We start from the raw sequence: 25248 nt of genomic DNA on the forward strand, positions 1-25248 counted from the left end.
CAATAAAAGGGCTTTCAAAAGAGGAAGCAAAAGAAGGCAGATGGGAAACCTGCAGAATAATTGACAGATCTCGATTACCTAAACATAATTGCGGAAGAACGAGGAGCTCTCCAGCCTCTTAGAGACGACCCTGATATGACAATCTTACCAGCGGGCAAAGGGAACGCAACAGTGCTATTAAGCACCGATGAGTACTGGCAGAAAATAATGTGCTGCTACAAGATGGGGCCTACGGGAACCTGAAGAAGGACCCAACCTTGATGATGACTAGAAGGACGATAGCTCTGCTGAAGAAATATGACTTACCTGAGCCAATGAAAAGCAGCTGCACTCCAGAGTGGCAGTGAGACCACGCCTTTATGGACTCCCCAAGATCCATAAGGAAAGGGGGTCTCCAAGACCGATTTTGGACACCATCAACTCTCAGAGCTACAGACTAGCAAAATACCTAACAACGCTGTTCAAACCCCTTGCGGGACACTGCAGCCGCCATGTGAGTAACTCAACCAAGTTCGTAAAAGTACTCAGGGACATGCGACTACAAAGGGAAAACTTATTCATGAGCTTCGATGTGACACCGCTCTTCACCCCTTCAAGACCCCTTGTCCCTTTTAGCTCAGCACTTTGAACCACAAACAGTCAGCCTTTTCGAACATACACTGACAACCACCTACTTTTAGTGCAACAGGGAATTCTTCAAGCAGATCAACAGTGTGGCCATGAGTTTCCCACTGGCTCCGGTGATTGCAAAACTCTACATGGAACATTTCGAGGAGGTGGCCCTTAAAGCTGCTAGACGGGAACCAAAGCACTTCTTCCGTTATGTTGATGACACTTTTGTTGTGTGGGGGCATGGCAGACAGGTGTTAGATGAGTTTCTGGAGAACCTCAACAGCATCAATCTAAATATCAAATTGATGCCTCCCCTTCCTTGACACACTAATTAAGGAGAAGGCAGATGGTTCACTAGGCCATACAGCGCATAGGAAGAAGACACACATAGACCTATACGTTCGTGCAAAAAGCTGACACCATCCAGCACAAAGACGGACAGTGCTGACCATTCTGGTACGTAGGGCGCACGCTATCTGTGACAAAGACAGCCTACCATCCGAGCTGCAACACCTGGGGGAAGTCTTCTGCCAAAATTGTTACACCAGAATGCAGATTAACAGGGCACTAAAAAGGAAGAAAGAAGTTGTGACGACCCCAGAAGAAGAAGAAGAAGAAGAAGAAGGAAGACATATGGGTCGTGTTCCTTCCGTACGTGGGATCGCTCTCAGCTAAAATTGCATAACTTCTGGGCAAATACAATATCACAACTGTTCTCTGCCCACCACCGAAGACGAGGGAGCCCCTACGTTCTGCCAAAGACCCGCTGAAGCTTAACATGCCAGGAATATATAGCATCCCATGTGAATGTGGAAAACAATACATTGGACAAACACAGCGCTATATAACCAAACACTGTGAAGAACATATCAGATGTGTGTGACTAAGGAAGAAAACACCTTCGACTTTGAAAACACAAAGGTGCTGTGCTGAGCATCTGGCTTCTGGAAAAGTATTATCAAAAAAATCCCTAGAAATAGGGATTCACAACAGCCTGGTGAACAGGGATGAAGAATACCAACTACGCGCTGCTTGGAACCATGCGATAGTGGCAACCTGTTGAGACCGCACCCACCAACATTCTCCGACGCAGACAGAATGCCAACACAGAGCCAAACACAGCCACCAGGGGTGGCCACTACCCCCAACACCGTGCACCCACAGTCAGACCACCGCAGCCTCCCAAGGACTGGTAGAGGGGGCAGACCGCACATACAAATACCCCACTCTCCGTGAATCTTGACACTTTGCCAGAAGATGAGAAGTATGACACTTCCCGGAATGTCGTGATATATTAATGCTATCACCCTGCCGGAGATACAAGAAACCTTCAGCAGCAGTATACGCCAGAAAAGCCTAGTCACATATGGCACAAAGATGTTGGAAACTGTTATGTGGAATTTGGAGTGAGGGGTCAGAATGCTGGGAAATCATTTAAATTTGCCACTTACTACTCATTTGCCAAGAGATTATAGAATCAAAGGAAACTAGAAGCAGCTGAAAAATAATCTAGTTATAATGTCAAAACATTCTTAAGGGTAGGAATTGCTTCAGATTAGTCTTCAGTCAGCAATCTTTAAACAAAAATGAAGTAAAAAAGTGATTTAAATTTGCATTTGGCTTATCTTTAACTCATTTAAAATATTAATATGGACTAGAAATGGTCACATCTGCCAAGTGCTATATGAAATTTGCTTGCCAGCAACATGTGAAAAATTGTACTTGATATTCAAATTAAGACTCCTCAGTATTACGTTTTACTGAGCAGCTGGGTGTAAAAATCAGAGTAAAGAGATAATGACGGCATGTTTTTAATTCAAAATCAGATTTAAGACATATAAGTTGCAGGAAACATAAACACACTTCTCTTTTGTTCTTTATTTGTGGTCCACAGCTCAGATACAAGTCATTTTTACATACAACACCAAAAAGTTGTTAAGAAACTTTATTTGGCTGTAACTAGTTCTGTCTATTTTGTGATCATCTGCTGGGCCTCAAAACTTCTAATTCTGCCCAATGATAACAAAATAATAGAAACTACAAGGTGTACAACTTTGCTTCCACCATTTTTTCCTCAACATTTGAATCTTTAATGAAACAAATTGGTTTCACATGTATCATTCAAAGTATTTTCCATCGCTGGACACTACTTTCTCTCATCTTTTGGGCAGTGTACGAATCCTGCATAAAAAATTTTTTTTCACCTTTTGAAGGGATCCATGAATCGATCCAGTTTATGACTTCTTCATGAGATTGATAGTGTTGGTCTGCCAGGCCATACGCCTTTGATCTAAACAGGTGATAGTCAGAGGAAGCAATGTCTGGAGAATATGGCGGGTGGGGTAGGACTTCCCATTTTAATGTTTCCAAGTACATTTTGACCTCTTTTTCAACGTGCGGTGAAGCGTTGTGCTGCAAAATCACTTTATCGTGGCTGTATGTCTTTTAATGCTCTGATCAAATGCATTAATTGCATTCAATAATGAGCACCTGTGGTTGTTTCACTTGGTTTTAACACCTCATAGTACACGACACTGAGCTGGTCCCACCAAATGCAGAGCAAGATCCTGGAGCCTTGAATATTCAGTTTGGCCGTCGACATGGAAGCATGGCCAGGATATACCCATGATTTTTTGTGGTTTAGGGTTGTCGTAGTGAACCCATTTTTCATCCCCGGTCACAATGCGATGCAGAAATCCCTTCCGTTTTTGCCTCTGAAGCAACTGTTGACAAACACACAAATGCCGTTCAACATCTCTTGGTTTCAGCTCACATGGGACCCAAGTGCCTTGTTTCTGAATTATGTCCATATCTTTGAGACGTTTTGAAGTGGCTTGCTGTGTCACTCCCACTAATCGTGCCAATTATTATTGAGTTTGATGCGAGTCTTCACTCAGCAATGTCTCCAATTCTGCATCTTCTAAAACATTCTCTCTTCCACTACTATGCTGGTATATGACGTTAAAAATCACCATTCTTGAAGCATTGAATCCACTCACAACACGTTCTTTCAGTAATAGTGTCCTTACTATACGTACTTGAGAGCATTCGATGAGACTCAGCCGCTGTTTTTTTCCATACTGAAACAAAGCAATAACACCTCCCACCAATGACGAGAATAAGGCTCGTAAACTGACATTTTCAATCGAGAACAACTTTATGATGCAGACACAAACTGACTAATGTTTAAATGAGGATATGATGACCGAGGTCCAAGTTAATTACCTGACATCTGCAATCTGTTTCTTTCGACCGCTGTCGCCACCTATCGGCAGACGGCGGAAGCAAAGTTGTACACATTATAGTTGCAGCAAAATAAAGTTGTTTATCAGTTTTTTGATGATATATACAAATGTAACACTTTCTTGTGAGACATCTTTTTATCTCAACTTGAGATCTCAGTATATTCAGTATGCCTTTCTTAAATCAGCAGCCCTTTTTTTTGCCTTAATTTTTCACTCGCATTTGTAAATAAGAAATCTCCTGCTCTGAAGCTTGCCACTTAGTAACATTACTGCCAAGAAAAACCATGATGTTGACATTTCTTAATCACTTCATGTGAATCCCTGTATGCTTCCACTGAATGTGAGACCACATATTTCTTTCTTATCTCTGTTTTTTGTTCTCTAATGATCTCAGCGTTATTAGTACATTAAATTATAATTTTCCTACCCATCAACCGTAGGGTGAACATTTTATGAGTGTATTGACTTTGTAGTTTGTTTTAGTTTTAAAATATTGTTATTTGAAGTATGTTGTTTTGCTGTTCAGTTTTAGATTTGTTGGTTATATTTACAGGTTTGAAACCACAGACAGTTGAAATTCTGAAACGGCCATTGCTGTTGCTTGCAGAGAGACATGAAAAATCATATAACCTGTATTTTCCTGCAACCCTCAGACCACTGTCAACTTACAGTACCATTATCATTACCCATAAGTGTCCTAAGCAGCAAAATTCTCTCCGGAAAAATTTCAACACTTCAGATATGAACTTCATGTTGGATCCTTCTGAGTAAGTGCTTCAGTTAAAACTTTTAATTAAAAATGAGTGAGAAGAGTTGAGGTGTATTGAGATCATGGTAATTTAACTAGTTTCTCTGTAACAAATAAGTAAACTACCGTAAATAGCGTATAACTTCATTGTTTTAATACAGATTTCAGAAAAATAGCGTAACTTTATATCAGAAACTTGCTTATATACATTAGTTTATAGGCCTAATTCTCGTAACATTTTTGGAGAATCAAACGTAAAGTATCTCGTTTAATTGTCCTTTTTTTCATTCCATCAAGTGAAATATATAATAAATTGCATATACCTTCATTGTTTTAATACAGATCTCAGAAAAACAGCGGAGTTTTAAATCAGAAACTTGCTTATATACATTTGTGAATAGGCTTAATTCTTGTAACGTCTTTTTTGATTTTCGGTAATTTAATTGATTTATTCTAGCTAAAGTATTATTTTTGCCATGAGTGAGAAGTGCCTGACTTGCCGTAGATATGTTAGTTCCGGGGTTTGGTGTGATGGATGCAGTAGTTTTTTTCACTGGGGGGACTGCAGTGGTGTGGGTGTCGGGAAAGTGGATCAGGCTCATCAGTGGTTATGTAGGATTTGCAGCAGAGATAGGAAGATAGTGGAACAGGAGGGGAAAATTGCTGCCCTTCAGGCTGAGCTAGATCAGGCTAGGGAAGATCCGGACAGGTTAAGGAGGGAGAAGGGCAAAGAGAGGTGGGAAGTGGCAACAGGTAACAGAAGGAACAGGCCTAGAACTAAGTCTGACAGTTTTGTGGTGAATGTCAAAAATAAGTTTGACCTGTTGCTTCAGTTAGAAACTGATGAGCCTCAAGCAGAGGTAGGTGTAGACAGGACACAACAAACTTTCAATAGGAAATTGAAAAAAAATGTAGGAAAGTCATCGAAAAGGAAGAAAGTTTTGTTGTTAGGCAGTTCTCATGCCAGAGGTGTAGGCCAACTTCTGCAGGAGGAATTAGGACCAGAATACCAGGTCACAAATTTTTTCAAACCAAGTGCTAGTCTGGATCAGGTGACAGAGGATTTAGGTTCACTCTGTAAAGGATTTACCAGGGAAGACACCGTGGTTATTGTGGGAGGGCCAGGGAACAGCATCGACAGAGATCCTGGGTACAGTATAGAGTGTGACCTGGTAAAGATTGCGTCGGCATCGAGACACACCAATGTTGAATTTGTATCTGTCCTGAGACGCCATGAACGGCCTCATTTGAACTCTTCTGTTGGGAGAGTTAATTTGGAGTTGGAACGGCTGCTTGGGTCGGGTGCGGGGGCTCATATTGGTGTGGTTCCTGTTGGTTCACTCAGTAGGTGGGACTACACCAGGCACGGCCTACATCTCAACAGGAAAGGGAAGGGGAAACTGGCTGGGGTAATAGCAGGAAATTTTAAGGGTGGAGGCACTGCCATGAATGGTAAAATACCAGTGGTTACAGGTGTTGGAGCAGCACCTTTTTTAGGATAGGTAAGACAGAAAGATGTCAAGTTCTACGAGAGGTCAGGATTGAAACAAATCTTCAGTTTAGGAAAGAAATTAAACAGCACAATTCTAGCACATTGGATCACCAATCACAGCTGTCAATTATAAATTTTCACCAATCACCAGAAATTTTATCTCCACCAAGTTGTATCTCAGTCCTAGGTAATTGCATTGATGAATTAAAGTCCCCAACCCAGTTGACATAATCTGCCTCTCTGAACACCATGTGACCACTGGTATAGGAACTAGGCCTAAGCACAATGAGAAACTCAGACAGGAGAGTACTGCAAATGTTAGAATAAGGAAAGGTTCTCATAAAAGTATAATTAAAAATAATGTAAGTATATTTCATCAAAATACTGGGAGTTTAAAGAATAAAATAGATGAGCTTCTGGTTTGTTTAGAAGATTTAGTAGCTGAGGATGAAATAGATATACTATGCCTGTCTGAGCATCACATTGTTACTGGTATGGATAAGGTAAATGTAAGTAGATATAAGCTCTCTGCACATGTAATGAGAGAAAATATGGAGAAAGGAGGAGTTGCCATATATGTCAAAAGTTATCATTGTGCAAAAAGTATAGAAACAAAAAGTTTTGTGTAGAGAAACATATAGAAGCATGTGCCTGTGAGCTTAAATTAAATAAAGGCACATTTATAATTGTAACTGTATATAGGTCCCCATCAGGAAATTTTCATCTATTTCTGAAAAATTTGGACTCCTTGTTGTGCTATCTGTCAGACAGGGGGAAGCAAATTATTATTTGTGGGGACTTCAATGTAGATTCTCTGAAAGAGAGTAATAGAAAAAATGACCTTGAAGTATTACTCAGTTCTTTCAATTTGACACCTGTTATTGATTTTCCTACTCGGGTGGTAAAGGGTAGCAGCTCACTGATAGATAACTTCTTTATAGACCAAGATAAGTTTAACCAGATAAATGCTCAGCCTTTTGAGAATGATCTTTCTGATCATGGTGCACAGCTAGTTACAATATATGACATAGCTCCATTCAGCAATACTAAACAGTCCTCCAAAGTAGTACGTTCAGTCAACGATTTAACAATTGCAAATTTCAGGGAAAGCCTACAGCAGTTAGAGTGGGATGAGGTGTACCATGAACCTGATGCCAATGTAAAATATAATTTATTTCATGACTTTTTGTAAATGCATTTGAAAACTGCTTCCCCAAGAAAATAGTTAAATATACTCATAAGAAACCTTGTAACAAACCATGGCTTACTAAGGATTATCTTGTAACCGGAAAAGGGAAACGTATCTGACAGCAAGAAAGAGTAGTGACCCAGAAACTATGAAACATTATAAAAACTACTGTGTTATATTAAGAAAAGTTATTAAAAAATCCAGAAGTATGTGTATCATGTCTGAAATCAGCAACTCTGATAATAAAATTAAAACAATTTGGAATATTATTAAAAGAGAAACAGACCAACCAAGAGCACAGGAAGACAGTATTACCATCAAATTGAATGAAAACTTTACGAACAAAAAGTCAGAAGTTGAAAATATTTTTAATAATCATTTTCTAAATGTTGTGGATATAGTAGGATCCAGGTGTTCATTAGAAGATGGTAGGCTGTTAATGGAAGAGGCCATACCTATGCAATTTGATACAATTGAAATCTCACCCACTTCTCCCTCTGAAATTAGGAAAATAAGAAACTCGCTTAAAAGAAAAAACTCACATGGAATTGATGGCATTTCCAGCAAAATACTAAAATCTTGTTCTCAACAGATACGTAAGATTCTCAGCCAACTGTGTAATAGCTCTCTGGAACAGGGCATTTTCCCTGATAGACTGAAATATGCTATTGTTATACCTTTGCATAAAAAGGGGGATAGATCTGATGTCAACAATTACCGTCCAATCTCCCTTCTAACATCTTTATCCAAAATTTTTGAGAAAGTAATGTATTCAAGAGTAGCTTCACATATCTGTAAAAATGAAGTACTAACAAAATGTCACTTTGGTTTCCAGAAAGGTTTTTCAACAGAAAATGCCATATATGCTTTCACCAATCAAATTTTGAATGATCTGAATAACCGAACACCACCCATTGGGATTTTTTGTGATCTCTCAAAGGCTTTTGATTGTGTAAATCATGAAATTCTGCTAGACAAGCTCAAGAATTGTGGCATGAGTGGGACAGTGCACAAATTGTGTAATTCGTACCTAACTGGAAGAGTGCAGAAAGTTGAAATAAGCAGTTCTCATAATATGCAAAGATCAGCACATTCCTCAAACTGGGGAACTATCAAGAATGGGGTTCCACAAGTGTCAGTCTTGGGTCCTTTGTTGTTCTTAATATATATTAATGACTTGCCATTCTATATTCATGAAGAGGCAAAGTTAGTTCTCTTTGCTGATGATACAAGTATAGTAATCACACCTGACAAACAAGCTTTAACTGATGAAATTGTCAATACTGTCTTTCAGAACATTACTAAGTGGTTCCTTGTAAGCGGACTCTCACTGAATTTTGATAAGACACAGTACATACAGTTCCGTACAGTGAATGGTACGATGCCCTTAATAAATATAGACCTTAATCAGAAGCATATAGCTAAGGTAGAGTATTCCAAATTTTTAGGTGTATCCATTGATGAGAGATTAAATTGGAAAAAACACATTGATGATCTGCTGAAACGTTTGAGTTCAGCTACTTATGCAATAAGGGTCATTGCAAATTTTGGTGATAAACATCTTAGTAAATTAGCTTACTACGCCTATTTTCACTCATTGCTTTCATATGGCATCATATTTTGGGGTAATTCATCACTGAGGAATAAAGTATTTATTGCACAAAAGCGTGTAATCAGAATAATAGCTGGAGTCTACCCAAGATCATCCTGCAGACATTTATTTAAGGGTCTAGGGATATTCACAGTAGCTTCTCAGTATATATACTCTCTTATGAAATTTGTTATTAACAACCAAACCCAATTCAAAAGTAATAGCAGTGTGCATAACTACAATACTAGGAGAAAGGATGATCTTCACTATTCAAGATTAAATCTAACTTTGGCACAGAAAGGGGTGAATTATACTGCCAGTAAAGTCTTTGGTCACTTACCAAATAGTATCAAAAGTCTGACAGATAACCAACAAGTATTTAAGAAGAAATTAAAAGAATTTGTGAATGACAACTCCTTCTACTCCAAAGAGGAATTTTTAGATATAAATTCAGAATAAAAAAGAGGGGAAAAAAAACAAAAAATTATAAAAAAATAAAAAAATAAAAAACACAAAAAAATAAAAAGTTGTTATATTAACTTAAGTATGTTGTTAAATTAACTTAATTATGTCATGTATTGGAAAATTTGACTCGTTCCACATCATTACGAAATATCGTATTCATGATCCATGGAACTAGTATTAATCTAATCTAACCTAATCTAATCTAATCTAATCAGTTACTGTTGTGGGAAATATGGTAAAGTTAGAGGAAGAAAAAATGGAAATTCTAGGAACAGACTACAAGAAGTCTGAAAAGTCTCCACTACAAATTTTTTAATCATGAAAGAATAAACTGTCATTTTTAGTGGCTGTGTTTTGACTGTCAAGCATTATACATTTCAACAGGTCATTTTTGATGTGGAAAACAAGTGTCATCCCGGAGGCTAGGATTTTTGTAGGATGACACATTTACCATCACGTTCCAAACTTCTGGGGTTGTAAATTGAATGGAATGTTAATGTAATACGGCTAGGATTCCCCTCTTGTAAAACTGATACATAATGAGTTGCTCCACTATCAGAATCTCATTAGTATTTCTTTGCAACAAGAAACAAACATTTACTCTTCCTCCGTGAAGGAATGTGGTATCCACAAGAAACAAAACTTCTTGCCTTCAAAGTATGAGGAGATCCAGCTTGGTGTACCTAGTGAGAAAGAATAGTATTGGTGTTGCAGAATGTAAACAATTTTTTTGATATAGTACATACAGGTCGCTCCAGAACAGCAAATTGAAATAAGTGAAAAGTGCTCTATTTATATCTGTCAACAAATTCATCTAGAGAATAACAATTTTTTGAGCTAAAATAGATCTTGTTTTGATTACTTTATTACCTCATACACACCTAACATATTTGGAAGTGAGATAAACATTTTGATGCTGCTGTACTTTACACTTTTTTGAACTGGAAATCCCAAATGGAAAACACCTTCAGCCATCTATATTTCAAATTTTATTTTACTTATGCGACTGGTTGGGCATTTCACTACGGCATCTTCAGGCTCCTGACTGACATGTAGGAAAGATCCAACTTCATGTGCAGTTGAAATAGGGCCAGCGTTCAGTAACTGATATCCATTGACATTTTAACAACACAATCGTTTCATTCGTCAATTGCAGTACCGAAACACAAGGAAAATGCGCATTGGCCATTCAGTCGGCAGTCTTCAGTTGAAAGTTTGTGTGAGCACAATATACACCAATGAAGAGAAGATAAAAATGCTACTCATAGATGAATAATGTAAGTTAGCAGAACAGCAATCACTGGTGTGCATCTTCCTTGTGTTTCTATTTGTTTACTGTCAACTCCAACAAGTGAATGGGTTATGTCACCTTGCATACCTGCGCTGTGTCCTATTATAGGAAAGTCAAAGTCAGTTTTATGTTATGCTTTTAATAATATCATGTTTACTTGAGTGGTACACTTTGATATGTTTAAGAACAGATCTTGAGGAGAGAATGTGGATTACTGAATAAAAAATACAGGATGCTGTTTAAAGAAGAGGTACTGCTATTGATATCTTTGTAACAAACAGTTACGAGAAAGACAATCATGCTGGTTAATGACCTCCTGGTAGCTAAACAACATTTGCTTCAAAAAGAATATAATAATTCCAACCCCAAAGAAAGCAGGTGTTGACAGATGTGAAAATTACCGAACTATCAGTTTAATAAGTCATAGCTGCAAAATACTAACACGAATTCTTTACAGACGAATGGAAAAACTGGTAGAAGCCGACCTCGGGGAAGATCAGTTTGGATTCCGTAGAAATGTTGGAACACATGAGGCAATACTGACCTTATGACTTATCTTAGAAGAAAGATTAAGAAAAGGCAAACCTACATTTCTAGCATTTGTAGACTTAGAGAAAGCTTTTGACAATGTTAACTGGAATACTCTCTTTCAAATTCTGAAGGTGGCAGGGGTAAAATACAGGGAGCGAAAGGCTATTTACAATTTGTACAGAAACCAGATGGCAGTTATAAGAGTCGAGGGGCATGAAAGGGAAGCAGTGGTTGGGAAAGGAGTGAGACAGGGTTGTAGCCTTTCCCCGATGTTATTCAATCTGTATAGTGAGCAAGCAGTAAAGGAAACAAAAGAAAAATTCGGAGTAGGTATTAAAATTCATGGAGAAGAAGTAAAAACTTTGAGGTTCGCCGATGACATTGTAAATCTGTCAGAGACAGCAAAGGACTTGGAAGAGCAGTTGAACGGAATGGACAGTGTCTTGAAACGAGGATATAAGATGAACCACAACAACAACAATCGTTTTGAGTTGTTGTTGTTGTTGTTGTTGTCTTCAGTCCTGAGACTTGTTTGATGCAGCTCTCCGTGCTACTCTATCCTGTGCAAGCTTCTTCATCTCCCAGTAACTACTGCAACCTACATCCTTCTGAATCTGCTTGCTGTATTCATCTCTTGGTCTCCCTCTACGATTTTTACCCTCCACGCTGCCCTCCAATGCTAAATTTGTGATCCCTTGATGCCTCAGAACATGTCCTACCAACCGGTCCCTTCTTCTTGTCAAGTTGTGCCACAAGCTCCTCTTCTCCCCAATTCTATTCAATACCTTCTCATTAGTTATGTGATCTACCCATCTAATCTTCAGCATTCTTCTGTAGCACCACATTTGGAAAGCTTCTATTCTCTTCTTATCCAAACTATTTATCGTCCATGTTTCACTTCCATACATGGCTACACTCCATACAAATACTTTCAGAAACGACTTCCTGACGCTTAAATCTATACTCGATGTTAAAAAATTTCTCTTCTTCAGAAACGCTTTCCTTGCCACAGCTAGTCTACATTTTATATCCTCTGTACTTCGACCATCGTCAGTTATTTTGCTCCCCAAATAGCAAAACTCCTTTACCACTTTAAGTGTCTCATTTCCTAATCTAATTCCCTCAGCATCACCTGACTTAAGTCGACTACATTCCATTATCCTCATTTTGCTTTTGTTGATGTTCATCTTATATCCTCCTTTCAAGACACTGTCCATTCCGTTCAACTGCTCTTCCAAGTCCTTTGCTGTCTCTGACAGAATTACAATGTCATCGGCGAACCTCAACGTTTTTATTTCTTCTCCATGGACTTTAATACCTACTCCGAAATTTTCTTTTGTTTCCTTTACTGCTTGCTCAATATACAGATTGAATAACATCGGGGACAGGCTACAACCCTGTCTCACTCCCTTCCCAACTGCTGCTTCCCTTTCACGCCCCTCGACTCTTATAACTGCCATCTGCTTTCTGCACAAATTGTAAATAGTCTTTCGCTCCCTGCATTTTACCCCCCTGCCACCTTTATAATTTGAAAGAGAGTATTCCAGTCAACATTGTCAAAAGCTTTCTCTAAGTCTACAAATGCTAGAAATGTAGGTTTGCCTTTCCTTAATCTAGTTTCCAAGATAAGTCGTAGGGTCAGTATTGCCTCACGTGTTCCAACATTTCTGCGGAATCCAAACTGATCTTCGCCGAGGTCGGCTTCTACCAGTTTTTCCATTCGTCTGTAAAGAATTCGCGTTAGTATTTTGCAGCTGTGACTTATTAAACTGATAGTTTTGAGTACATGCTAGAAATATCCACAAATGTCAAGATTCTTTGTACTGGAACGTTCTGTAGTTGTATATATACTGTATGTGTTATGGCCAGAGGCAGTTTGCTCCGCACTCTTGTATGTGCAACTGCTGAATAAACCTTCATTAAGTGAAGTTAGTGTTCGTCATTCATCTAATTACATCTTCTTCTATGTGACATTATGCTGGGTATTGGAACTTGTGATAGCGCACTTTATCGAGGACACAGTGGCTCCAATCAGGCCATGACAGAGCCACCGTGTACGTGGTGAGAAACCCGAGTTCGAACCATATTCAACAGATTGCAATCAATCGGAGACAGAAGAAGAAGATGATGTTACGATGATAGCAACTGTGTGCCACCACATGGGACATCCTTCTGGGTTCTCTGGTGATGATGGCGAAGATCCAAACAAGTGGCTGAAGGTATATGAGCGTATAGCCAAATTTAACAAATGGGATGACATTGTGTGTTTAGCTAACATATTTTTCTAGTTGGAGGGCATTGCCAAGCAATTGTATGAGAACAACGAGGAGAAGTTCACAAACTGGGAAGGAAGTATTCCATGCGGAACTGTGCAAGTATTTCGACACACAATGATAGAAGAGCGAGGCTGAAGATAAATTAAAGTGCAGGGCACAGTGTCCAGAAGAAACTGCAGCATCTGACACTCAAGACGTCTTGGAGCTATGTAAACTAGTGGATTCTAGAATTGAGGAGGAAAATAAAGGTTGCACAACTCATGAAGGGTGTTGCTGAGGACATGTATCAAGCCCTACTTCTGAAAGAGGTTTCGACAGCAGATGACTTCATAAAATGGTGCCAGTATATCGCGACAATGAATCAAAAAAGAATTACACGTGAGTAGTTTGAACAGCTTCCAAATGTCGTATCAATGTCTGTGATGGAGGAAGCAACTGATTTCACAAGTGTTCTTCATCAGATAGTGAGAGAGGAAGTTCAGAAAGCACTTGGATTGCACGGCGAGCAAAAAACAGAGACACTTCAAGAGGTCATAAGGGAGGAAGTGGAACAGACATTGAACCCAATCTCTCATCCTTCATAACCCTTTAAAACGGTGAAAAGAGGAAATTTCATATCAGCACACACTCCACAGCAGAGTGAAAATTTCATTCTGGAAACACACTCAGGTTGTGGTTAAGCCATGTCTCTGCAATGCCCTTTCTTTAAGGAGTGCTAGTTCTGCAAGTTTCCAGGAAAGCTTCTGTGAAGGGAGGAGATGAGGTACAGGTGAAAGTAAAGTTGTGAGGACGGGTCATGAGTTGTGCTTGGTTAGGTCAGTCTGTAGAGCACTAGCCCATGAATGCAAAGGTTCAGAGTTCAAGTCTCAGTAGGGCACACAGTTTTAATCTGCCAAGAGGTTTCATATTAGTGTAGTTGCCAACAGCTGAGAGTGTAGTATGCAAGTCTTCTTAATCTCAAATCACCGGTTCAATCCTTGGTAGCATCAGATTTTTTTATATTGATTAATAAACTGATAAGTTAATTACCAAACATAGAATCATATTGTTTTATTAAAGTAACAGCTTTTATTGTTAACAATATTATGAGAAGGAGAGATTGCTACTCAGTGTAAAGATGACACGCTGAGTTGCAGACAGGCAAGACGAAGAGACTGTTACACATTTGAGCTTTCAGCCGAAGCCTTATTCACAAGGGAAAACACACACATACAGATTCACAGAAGTGAGCAGACCTCATGCACACGTGACCACTGTCTCCAGCTGCAAAGGCTAGAATGCAACTGTGTTGCATGAAACAGAAGCAACAATCTGGTGTGCAGGAAGGAAGGGGAAGGATACCACGGTGTCTAGCAGAGTGTGCAGGGAGTAGAAGGTGGCAGGACAAAGCTGCCAGATGCAGCTTTGGGAAACTATGCGGGGGGCAGAAGGGGAAGTGGAAAGAGGGGGGGAAACATAAGGGAAAAAGTTCGGTGGGTGGATTGGCAGAGAGCAGCACACACTGAAGTTTAGGAAACTTGAATTTGGCATTTGGCAGAGGTGATAGGACAGAAGGGGTGGAAACTGTTGGGTGGAAGATCTAGAGCAGTATGTTGAGGCCAGGATGATTTGGGAGCAGAGAATGTGTTGTGAGGATAATTCCGATCTGTGCAGTTCACAAAAGCTGGTGTTGGAGGGGAGGATCCAGATGGTCCCAGGTTGTGAAGCAACCATTGAAATCTAGCATTTTATGTTCAGCTGCCTGTTGTGCCACAGGGTGATACACTTTGCTCTTGGCTACAGTTTGGCAGTTGCCATTTACCCTGGTGGACAGCCGGCTGGTAGTCATACCAATATAAAAAGCTGTACAACGCTTGCATCAGAGCTGGTATATGACATGGCTGCTTCCACAGATGACCTGGCCTGTGATGAGATAGGATAAGCCTGTGACAGAACTAGAATGGGAAGTGCTGGTTGGGTGGACTGGGCAGGTCATGCACCTGTGTCTTCCACAGGGGTATGATCCTTATGGCAAGGAGTTGGGATTGGGAGTATCATAGGGACAGTCTAGGATGTTGTGGAGGGTAGATGGTTGATGGAACACCACTTTAGGAGGGGAGGAAAGAATCTTGGATAAGATGTCTCTCATTTCAGGGCATAATGATGAAGGATTTGGTTCAGTTGTTCCAGTCTGGAGTGCTGCTGGTTGATGAGAGGGGCTCCTCTGTAGCTGGTTCTTGGGGGCAGTGGTTTATGTGGGGATATGGCACTAACCAACAATGCCTACATTTTGACATCTGCCATCCTTCAACACCAAAAGATCCCTCCCATATGCCTGGCTACCCTAGGACGATGTCTCTGCAGTAACAAGAATCCCTTGCCCAGTATACTGAAGGTCTCACAAAGGCCTTCACAGACAGGCACTATCCCCCAGACCTACTCTGCAAACAAATTTCCTACACTGTATCCCCCTCCCATCTCTCTCTCCCTCCCTCCACCAATATTCCCACCACCCCCAAGACCTGCTACACAGGAGCACCCTCTCGTCACCAAGTACCACCCCGAAGTGGGACAACTGAACCACCTCCATCAGGACTTCGATTATCTATCATTATCGTATCCCTCTGGAAGACACAGGTGCGAGACCTGCCAAATCCACCCAACCAGCACTTCCTATTCCAGTCCTATCACAGGCTCATCCTACGCCGTCAGAGACCGAGCCACATGTGAAAGTAGCAAAGCCATATACCCGCTATGCTGCAATCATTGTACAGTTTTTGTATTGGTATGACTACCTTCTAGTTGTCCACCAAGAAGAATGGCCACTGCCAAACTTTGGCCAAGAAAAACATGCGGCTGATTTCAATGGCCGCTTCATTACTCAGATTATTTGGATCTTCCCCTCCACCTCCAGCTTTTCTGAATTGCACATATCAAAGTTATCCTTACGACACATTCTCCGCTCTCAAAATCATCCCAGCCTCAACCTACAATAACCTAATGCTCCCACATCCTCCACCCAACAGTTTCTACCCACTCACTCCTATCACCTCCTCTCAATTCATATCCGCTCACCTTGATTGTGCGCTGATCTCTGCCAGTGCACTCGCTGGTCTCTTTTCCTTCTCTGCTCCTCTCCTTCTTCACTCCCTACCTCTCTCTCCCATCATCTGATGCTGCGCCTGGCAGCCTTGTCCTGCCACCGTCTACTCCCTGCTCACACTGCCACGCAATGCTGACTTCTTACCTTTCACCCGTGCGCTGTAATCCTTCCCCCTTCCTTGCCCCACTCCGGATTGTTACTTCTGTTTGACGCACAACAATTGCATTCGGGCCAGTTGAAAGCTCAGCGCATAACAGTCCTTCCATCGTGCCTGTCTGCAACTCAACATGTCATCTTTATAGTGAGTAGCAGTCTTTCCTTTTTATAATATTGTTTGTTTACCAACATGGACTTTCCATTTTTTAATATTTTTATTGTTAATTACACCAAAAAGCCAAAGAAACAGATATGCCCACCGAATATCGTGCAAGGCCCCCGCTAGCACGCAGAAGTGCTGCAACACAATGTGACATGGACTTGACTAACATATGAAGTAGTGCTGGAGGGAATTGACACCATGAATCCTGAAGGGTTGTCCATAAATCCATAAGAGTATGAGGGGTTGGAGATCTCTTCTGAACAGCATATTGCAAGGCATCCCAGACACGCTCAATAATGTTCATATCTGGGGAGTTTGGTGGCCAGCAGAAGTGTTTAGACGCAGGAGAGTGTCCCTGAAGCCACTCTGTAGCAATTCTGGATGTGTGGGTGTCACTTTGTTCTGCTGGAATTGCCCAAGTCCATTGGAATGCACAGTGGACATGAATGAGTGCAGGAGATCACACAGGATTCTTATGTATGTGTCACCTGTCAGAGGTGTATCTAGACATATCAAGGTTCCCATATCACTCCAACTGCACACACCCCACACCCTTATAAAGCCTCCATCAGTTTGAACAGTTCCCTGCTGACATGCAATACACATCCGTTTGCTTGATATAATTTGAAACGAGACTCATCTGACCAGGCAACATGTTTCCAGTCATCAACAGTCCAATGGCGGTGTTGATGAGCCCAGGCAAGACATAAAGTTTTGTGTCATGCAGTCATCAGGGGTACATGAGTGGGCCTTCAGCTCCGAAAGCCCATATTGATGATGTTTTGTTGAATGGTTAGCATGCTGACACTTGTTGATGGCCCGGCATTGAAATCCGCAGCTATTTGCGGAATGGTTGCACTTCTGTCACATTGAACGATTCTCTTCAGTCGTCGTTGGTCCCATTCTTGCAGGATCTTTTTCTGGGTGCAGCGATGTCAGAGATTTGATGTTGTACCAGATTTCTGATATTCATGGTACACTCGTGAAATGGACGTAAGGGAAAATACCCACTTCATCACTACCTCGGAGATGCTGCGTCCCATCACTCGTGGGCCGACTATAACACCACGTTGAAACTCACTTAAATCTTGATAACCTGCCATTGTAGCAGCAGTAATCAATTTAACAACTGCACCAGACTCTTGTTGCCTTACATAAGCATTGCTGCAGTGCCGTATTCTGCCTGTTTGCATATCTCTGTATTTGAATACGCATGCCTATACCAATTTCTTTGACACTTCAGTTACTAATCACTTGAAAATGTGAGTTCACATAAATTAGCATTTGGCACAAAAAAATGAAACACTAAATAAAATCCTTTTATATTTTTAGAGATTGAAGAGTATCATAATGTGTAATATTATTATACATATAATTTGTAATTATAATATTTTCATCTTATAATAAGGCATTTCACATTTTAGTATATGACCAGTAATTAAAAATAAAATTCTGTTATTTTTATTAAAATATATGATTCAGTATTAATTATTTTTTCCATTTCATAACATAGAATTTAAATAAAAGTAAAAACAAAACATTGCTACTAATGAGTTGAATCAGCAACTTCATGATTACAGGACTTCTGTAAGGCCTGGTGGGATAGTGCCAAAGCATGCACCTGAAAACCAAGAGGTTGCTGGATTGAATCCTGATCGAACCATTGAAATATTTCTGTCTAACTTGTACAAGGCTTGTGATCTTTGCAATCAGCTGGCTCCAACTATGTTATGAGGGGGGCCGCTGTATTGCAGAGTTTTTGGTATGTGGAGGTGGTGGTGGTTGTGCCAGTGCTGGCTAGGGAAGCTTAACTCCAATGTAAAACATATTTTTTTTTTTTTCAGTTTTGTTTCGTAGTGGTCAAATTGTTGTGGTGGTGCCACAGACATGCCCCCTGCAGGTGCATGGTCTGCAATAAGTGAAACTGTTAGTGGTGCGAATATGTGCTTAGATTCTCTTAGAGGTACACACCGACCAGAAGAGAAGCTTGCCCGGTTTTGTGGTTGGCGGTAGTACCATCCTTGTTTCAAACCGCTGCCCTCGAAGGCAGAAGTTTGGCTGGTACTGTGGAGCTTGGAGATGTCTTGTCCATTGTGCTGTTCAAAGTCCAAGGTCGCAGTCTTAATCCTGTGAGCTGTCTAGTGTAGATTACTGCCCAAACCAGCATCGTCTGCTCATGGTCCATAGTGCAGCAGAGACTAGCTTGGCTGGCATTGTGTGGCAGCAGGAAATTTTACAAAATATCTGCTGTATTTACAAGATCCTGAAAACTAGTTTTGCTATCAACCAGAAATCGATGTGGAGAACATGCTATAATTTCCAGTGTGCAAGGCGTCATTACTCTTCGTACTCACTGAAAAAAAAAAAATTCTACTTATTATTTACTCAGAGGACACAGAGACTATGACTATAAAAAAGTAGTTTTGAGTTGTAACAGATTAATGTATTCAGTAAAAGTTCACACTCATAAACATAATAATATTCCTTATAATAATGATGATGATAATAATAATAAACAGACTCATACAAGATGATACCATAAATTCCTGAAGTGGTAATTTTGCAACATGAAGTCACCCGAGCAATTAATTCTATGCGCAATTGGAAAGTCCCTGGAAATGATAAAATAGCAAATTTCTGGCTAAAGAAGTTCACCTCAACACATTTACATCTAACTAAATTATTTAACAGTAATATTGCAGACCCATACACATTCCCTGATACACCTACACAAGGAATAACTTATCTGAAACCTAAAGATCAAGCAGACACAGCAAACCCAGCAAAATATCGTCCCATAACATGCCTACCAACAATATACAAATTATTAGCTTCAGTCATTACACAGAAATTAATGACACATACAACACACAACAAAATTATAAATGAAGAACAAAAAGGCTGCTGCAAAGGGGCATGAGGATGTAAAGAGCAACTGATAATAGATGCAGAGGTGAAATATCAAGCTAAAACTAAACAAAGGTCGCTGCACTACGCATACATTGATTACCAAAAAGCTTTTGATAGTGTACCCCACTCATGGTTACTACAGATATTGGAAATGTACAAAGTAGATCCTAAATTAATACAGTTCCTAAACATAGTAATGAAATATTGGAAAACCACGCTTAATATCCAAACAAATTCAAATAATATCACATCACAGCCAATACAGATTAAGCGTGGAATATACCAAGGAGACTCATTAAGTCCTTTCTGGTTCTGCCTTGCTCTGAACCCACTATCCAACATGCTAAATAATACAAATTATGGATATAATATTACTGGAACATACCCACACAAAATAACACATTTTCTATACATGGATGATCTAACACTACTGGCAGCAACAAATCAACAACTCAACCAATTACTAAAGATAACAGAAGTATTCAGCAATGATATAAATATGGCTTTTGGAACAGACAAATGTAAGAAAATTAGCATAGTCAAGGGAAAACACACTAAACATGAAGATTACATATTGGATAACCACAGCGACTGCATAGAAGCGGTGGAAAAAACAGATGCCTGTAAATATCTAGGATACAGACAAAAAAATAGGAATAGATAATACAAATATTAAAGAAGAACTAAAACAAAAATATAGACAAAAATACTGAAAACAGAATTGACAGCAAGAAACAAGACAAAAGCTATAAATACTTATGCTATACCAATACTCATTTGGAGTAGTGAAACGGAGTAACACAGACCTAGAAGCACTCAATACACTTACACGATCACAATGCCACAAATATAGAATACATCACATACACTCAGCAACAGAAAGATTCACATTAAGCAGAAAGGAAGGAGGAAGGGGATTTATCGACATAAAAAAACCTACATTATGGACAGGTAGACAATTTAAGAAAAATCTTTATAGAACAAGCAGAAACTAGCAAAACACACAAAGCAGTCACTCATATAAATACATCGGCTACACCATTGCAATTTCATAACCACTTCTACAACCCTTTAGATCACATGACATCAACAGATACGAAGGAAGTAAATTGGAAAAAGAAAACACTACATGGCAAGCACCCGTATCATCTAACACAGCCAAACATTGAGCAGGACGCATCCAACACACGGCTAAGAAAAGGCAGTATATACAGTGAGACGGAAGAATTCATGATTGCAATACAGGATCAAACAATAAACACCAGATATTACAGCAAGCATATTATTAAAGACCCCAATACCACAACAGATAAATGCAGACTTTGCAAACAACAAATAGAAACAGTAGATCACATTACAAGCGAATGTACAATACTAGCAAATACAGAATACCCCAGAAGACATGACAATGTAGCAAAAATATTACATCAACAACTTGCCACACAACATAAACTAATAAAACAACACGTTCCCACATACAAGTATGCACCACAAAATGTACTGGAGAATGATGAATACAAATTATACTGGAACAGAACCATTATAACAGATAAAACAACACCACATAACAAACCTGACATCATACTCACCAATAAAAAGAAGAAATTAACACAACTAATCGAAATATCCATACCCAATACAACAAATATACAGAAGAAAACAGGAGAAAAAATTGAAAAATACATCCAACTGGCTGAGGAAGTCAAGGACATGTGGCATCAGGATAAAGTTGACATTATACCAATTATATTATCAACTGCAGGAGTCATACCACACAGTATCCACCAGTACATCAACGCAATACAGCTACATCCAAACATATATATATACAACTACAGAAATCTGTAATTATTGATACATATTCAATTACCCGAAAGTTCCTAAATGCAATGTAACATATACCGTACAGTTAAAAGGAAGTCACACCTGATCAAGGTCCGCGTCACTTTCCATTTTTGACCAGACATGGCGTCTGAGAGGGGAGAGAAATAATAATAATAATAATAATAATAATAATAATCATATCAGAAACAGTACAGTTAGCAGTTCAGAGGTGGCCCCCATAGTAAGTTCCAAGGAAAATGGTCTATCACCCTGTCTTATAATCATCAAAGTTAATAACTCGCTTTAAAAGTGGAAAACAATCTTGCCAACCGCTACTGTTTTGTCAAAATTGCAGGTGGCACACAAACAGCTACTCCCGTGAAATCTAAGCTATCCAGGGTGGTGTAGAATCTTTTCAAGTTCAGTTCCACTTTTACTGAACATGTTTGGTAGTTGCTTGGCTGTGATGTCACCTGAGGCACAGTGCACACAGGCATTTGACTGACCCGCAAAGATTGATATCTCGATGCAAAGTGTCTCTCTCATTCCCTCTCTAGCTGCATTTAGATGTGGGCACAGCAGACTGCAAATGTAAAACCTGCTGTCAACCGTTCTGAGAACAGGTAGCAGCATCTAAATGGCCCCTTTCTCAGACACGTATTAATTAATATCTCTGTTATGTAATCATTTACAATCTCCTTAATTTTTACATGAATGGAGTTAATAGAACTGACAGTAGAACATGACCTCTGAACTGCCTCTTTAAGATTTTTTGTAATGATTGTTATTTACATAAAAGACTTGAAACTTGGTACAACTGTGTTATTTCATCAATGTAATTAGAACATTCTATAACAAATATAAATCATACTTAATCTATCGTAAATAGGACAATTTCGTTACAAATAACTTGAAAAGTAATAGAGGTAACTTAATGGAGCCACGTAGTTAACATTTTTATATCAATCTGAGGCTACATACGAATTTTTATCTTTGTGAGTCTCATATTTAGTGCCTTTAGTTTTTCATAAAAACACTGATTATGACCAAAATATTGCACTGATCAAATTGAGATGTGTAACTTTTAATTGTGACATACCTTTACACATTCTGAACAGTTTTTGGCTTTCTTGCCTGATTATTTAGCACCACTTATTTTTTTCTTAAAATAAAATATTTAGCAAAATTTATTTAACTGATCGTTCTGAGATTTTACAATTTTAACATTAATATACTGAAGCGTAGACCAACAAAGTCTGGAAAAGTTATTTTAATTTTTAATTTCATTCTTAGATTATGGCACAGTACTTTTTATGCTACGCACATGCGCATTATGGTAATGTGGAGCTAGTAGTAGTGAACTGGGGTAAGTACCAGCACACTTGCTCCCGTGTGTCTCTCTCATAATGATACAGCGCTTGTTTTGCTGCAGTGTGATGAAGTTTTCAGGCAGATGGTGCTTAACTGTGCTGCCAGTGGAAGGAGTATATTGCAGTGAATTGCATATTTGTTGTGTCAATATGTTGCTGCCAGACATGTACAAGTTAATATCCAGTGCTGTGCAAACGCCCCCCAGGCTGGTTCATAATTACATGAGTTATCTTGCCCAGACTGTGTGGTGTGGCCTGGCATGCCATGTGGTAGGTAAACAGATTCAATTATGAAATTGCATGCCAGTGTCTCTGTGCCTGTCTGCTCACCCCACGTACTGCTGCAATGAAGCTGCTTTTCTTAACAGTAAAGCCCACTATTAATGACCACATTACATTCCTAATCTTCAAATATTTTATTTGTAGAATTGTGCCCGTTTGGTTTAGGCGATTGGTTACTGTACACTGTCTTTCAAATCTTAAAAAAATGAAGAAGATCGAAGAGGACCAGTCTTTGTTGTTCCCTTATTGGCTATAATAAATGTTTCATTGATTTTTATTTTAACCACACAATCCTGATTGTTGTTATCAGTTTCATGATTCTACTTTGCCTTTTTTCAGGGTGCTGAATCTTGCTGAAGAAAAGAATATAAAATTAAAAATTTTGATGAAGAGTGCGCATTCAAGCTTCAAGAGACTACTGTCAGTGTGTCGACGTTGTAAGTATGATAATGTATATGCCAAAATTTCAGTTGTGTCTGATGAAAGATCAGAAATGTGTTCTGGCAGGAGACGGAAAAGAACAGAGGTCATTCCTTTACATTCTCTTAGTAGTAAGGAGAAAAAGAGATTTTGCCAGAAGAAAGTAAAAAATAATAGAGAATTAAGAATGACAAATAATATAAAAGACAAACATAGTTTGATGGAACAAAATGACCATTCATTTTCAAGAGAGCATAACAAATGTAACACTTGTAAACATCAACAAAAAAGTGAAAAGAAGAAGAAGGGAGACTGTTTAATTCGTAACTCATCTACAATCAGCAACAGCTTTTATCTACAGTCTGAAGAATTTCTCAACTTTCACATAAAAACTGTTTCACAAAGTAGTGGTGTTATTCGCCAACCAACAATTCTGGAAAAGGGCATAGTGGGACTGGCAACAACTGCTCAGAGAAAAAGTATCAAGAGACTTAAAAAGAAATTGCTAAATGGTATCACAAGATCAGGCAGAGAATGTCTGAAGCTTTATTTACCTTATAGGCATTACTGGATCTGTAGTGGATCATATGAGAAAGGGGAAATTTCTGATGAGCAATTCGAATCCATCATCAGGAAACTGCCAACATCGTTCAGCTGGCTTTTACAGGAATGTGCTCGCATTCTTGAAGTGGAGAAAAGGTACCTTTATTGTGAGCTGCTACGTGTCGAAGGTGCTGCGCTGTGTGTACACAGTTAAGTTTTTTAGATCATTGATTATATTTTTTGTACCATAGCCATCTTTTAAAATGTATTATCTTTGTATGAGTATTATCATTTCTTTATGTGTATTGTTGACTGTGACAAGTATTAGGAATAGTTTTCCTTCTGGTACCTGTCTGCATTTTCAGAAGAAAATAGTACTGGTAAAGCATATTTTTACATTTAAATGACTGGTTTGTCTTATGAATATGTACCTGAATTTTGTGTGTATCAGTTAATTGTGTCTTTTTGAATTATGTTAGCATCTGCTTAATTTTTTTTATTAAACATAGACATGACAAGCTTTTACTACTACTACTGTTGCTACTACTGCCGTAATTTTGCAATTGTTTGTTTTGGGGACTCTGTTATAAGCTACACACACCCACACACACACACACACACACACACACACACACACACAGTGTTTGTGTCACTGTATGTAGAGAGCTGCATGCAAAATATTTACATAACTGTTTGTAATTACTGTATGAATGAACTATAATGTTGTATAAAGTTGTGTGAAAATAAATTTTTGCATAAAGTATTTGTTTGTTTTTCCTTTTTCTTGCACAGTACCATGTAAAACTGTCTGTTTACAATTTAGTCGCTAAATGCTCCACACCATGCAATGAATCAGATATCAGGTGTATATCCAAACATAAAGTAGGTTAATAGTTGTCTTGCATTGTTAACAACACCAAACAGAAGATGCAGTTTCGCTATTTTTGGTGGGATACACTGATGCTCTTGTGCTCATTTTGGTGCTGTTGTAGACGGTATTTTAAAACCAACTGAATTCAAAATCCATAATTCATTCACATTTATTTACATGTATGAGC

The 25248-nt window shown here is 39.1% G+C and overlaps 1 protein-coding gene across 1 annotated transcript in view; it reads left to right on the top strand.

Moving 5' to 3' along the window:
* The window catches only part of LOC124605384 (TATA box-binding protein-associated factor RNA polymerase I subunit B), a 309701-nt gene extending 284748 nt beyond the window's left edge, over positions 1–24953 (top strand). Inside the window, exons 10-11 of the mRNA XM_047137024.1 lie at positions 4411–4624; positions 23567–24953. Of these exons, the coding sequence (XP_046992980.1) occupies positions 4411–4624; positions 23567–24404 (1052 nt within the window). The 3' untranslated portion in view covers positions 24405–24953. The remainder of the gene's footprint in view (positions 1–4410; positions 4625–23566) is intronic.
* Positions 24954–25248: the final 295 nt, after the last annotated feature.

Source organism: Schistocerca americana, chromosome 3 (genome assembly GCF_021461395.2).
Source record: "Schistocerca americana isolate TAMUIC-IGC-003095 chromosome 3, iqSchAmer2.1, whole genome shotgun sequence".
Taxonomy (NCBI): domain Eukaryota; kingdom Metazoa; phylum Arthropoda; class Insecta; order Orthoptera; family Acrididae; genus Schistocerca; species Schistocerca americana.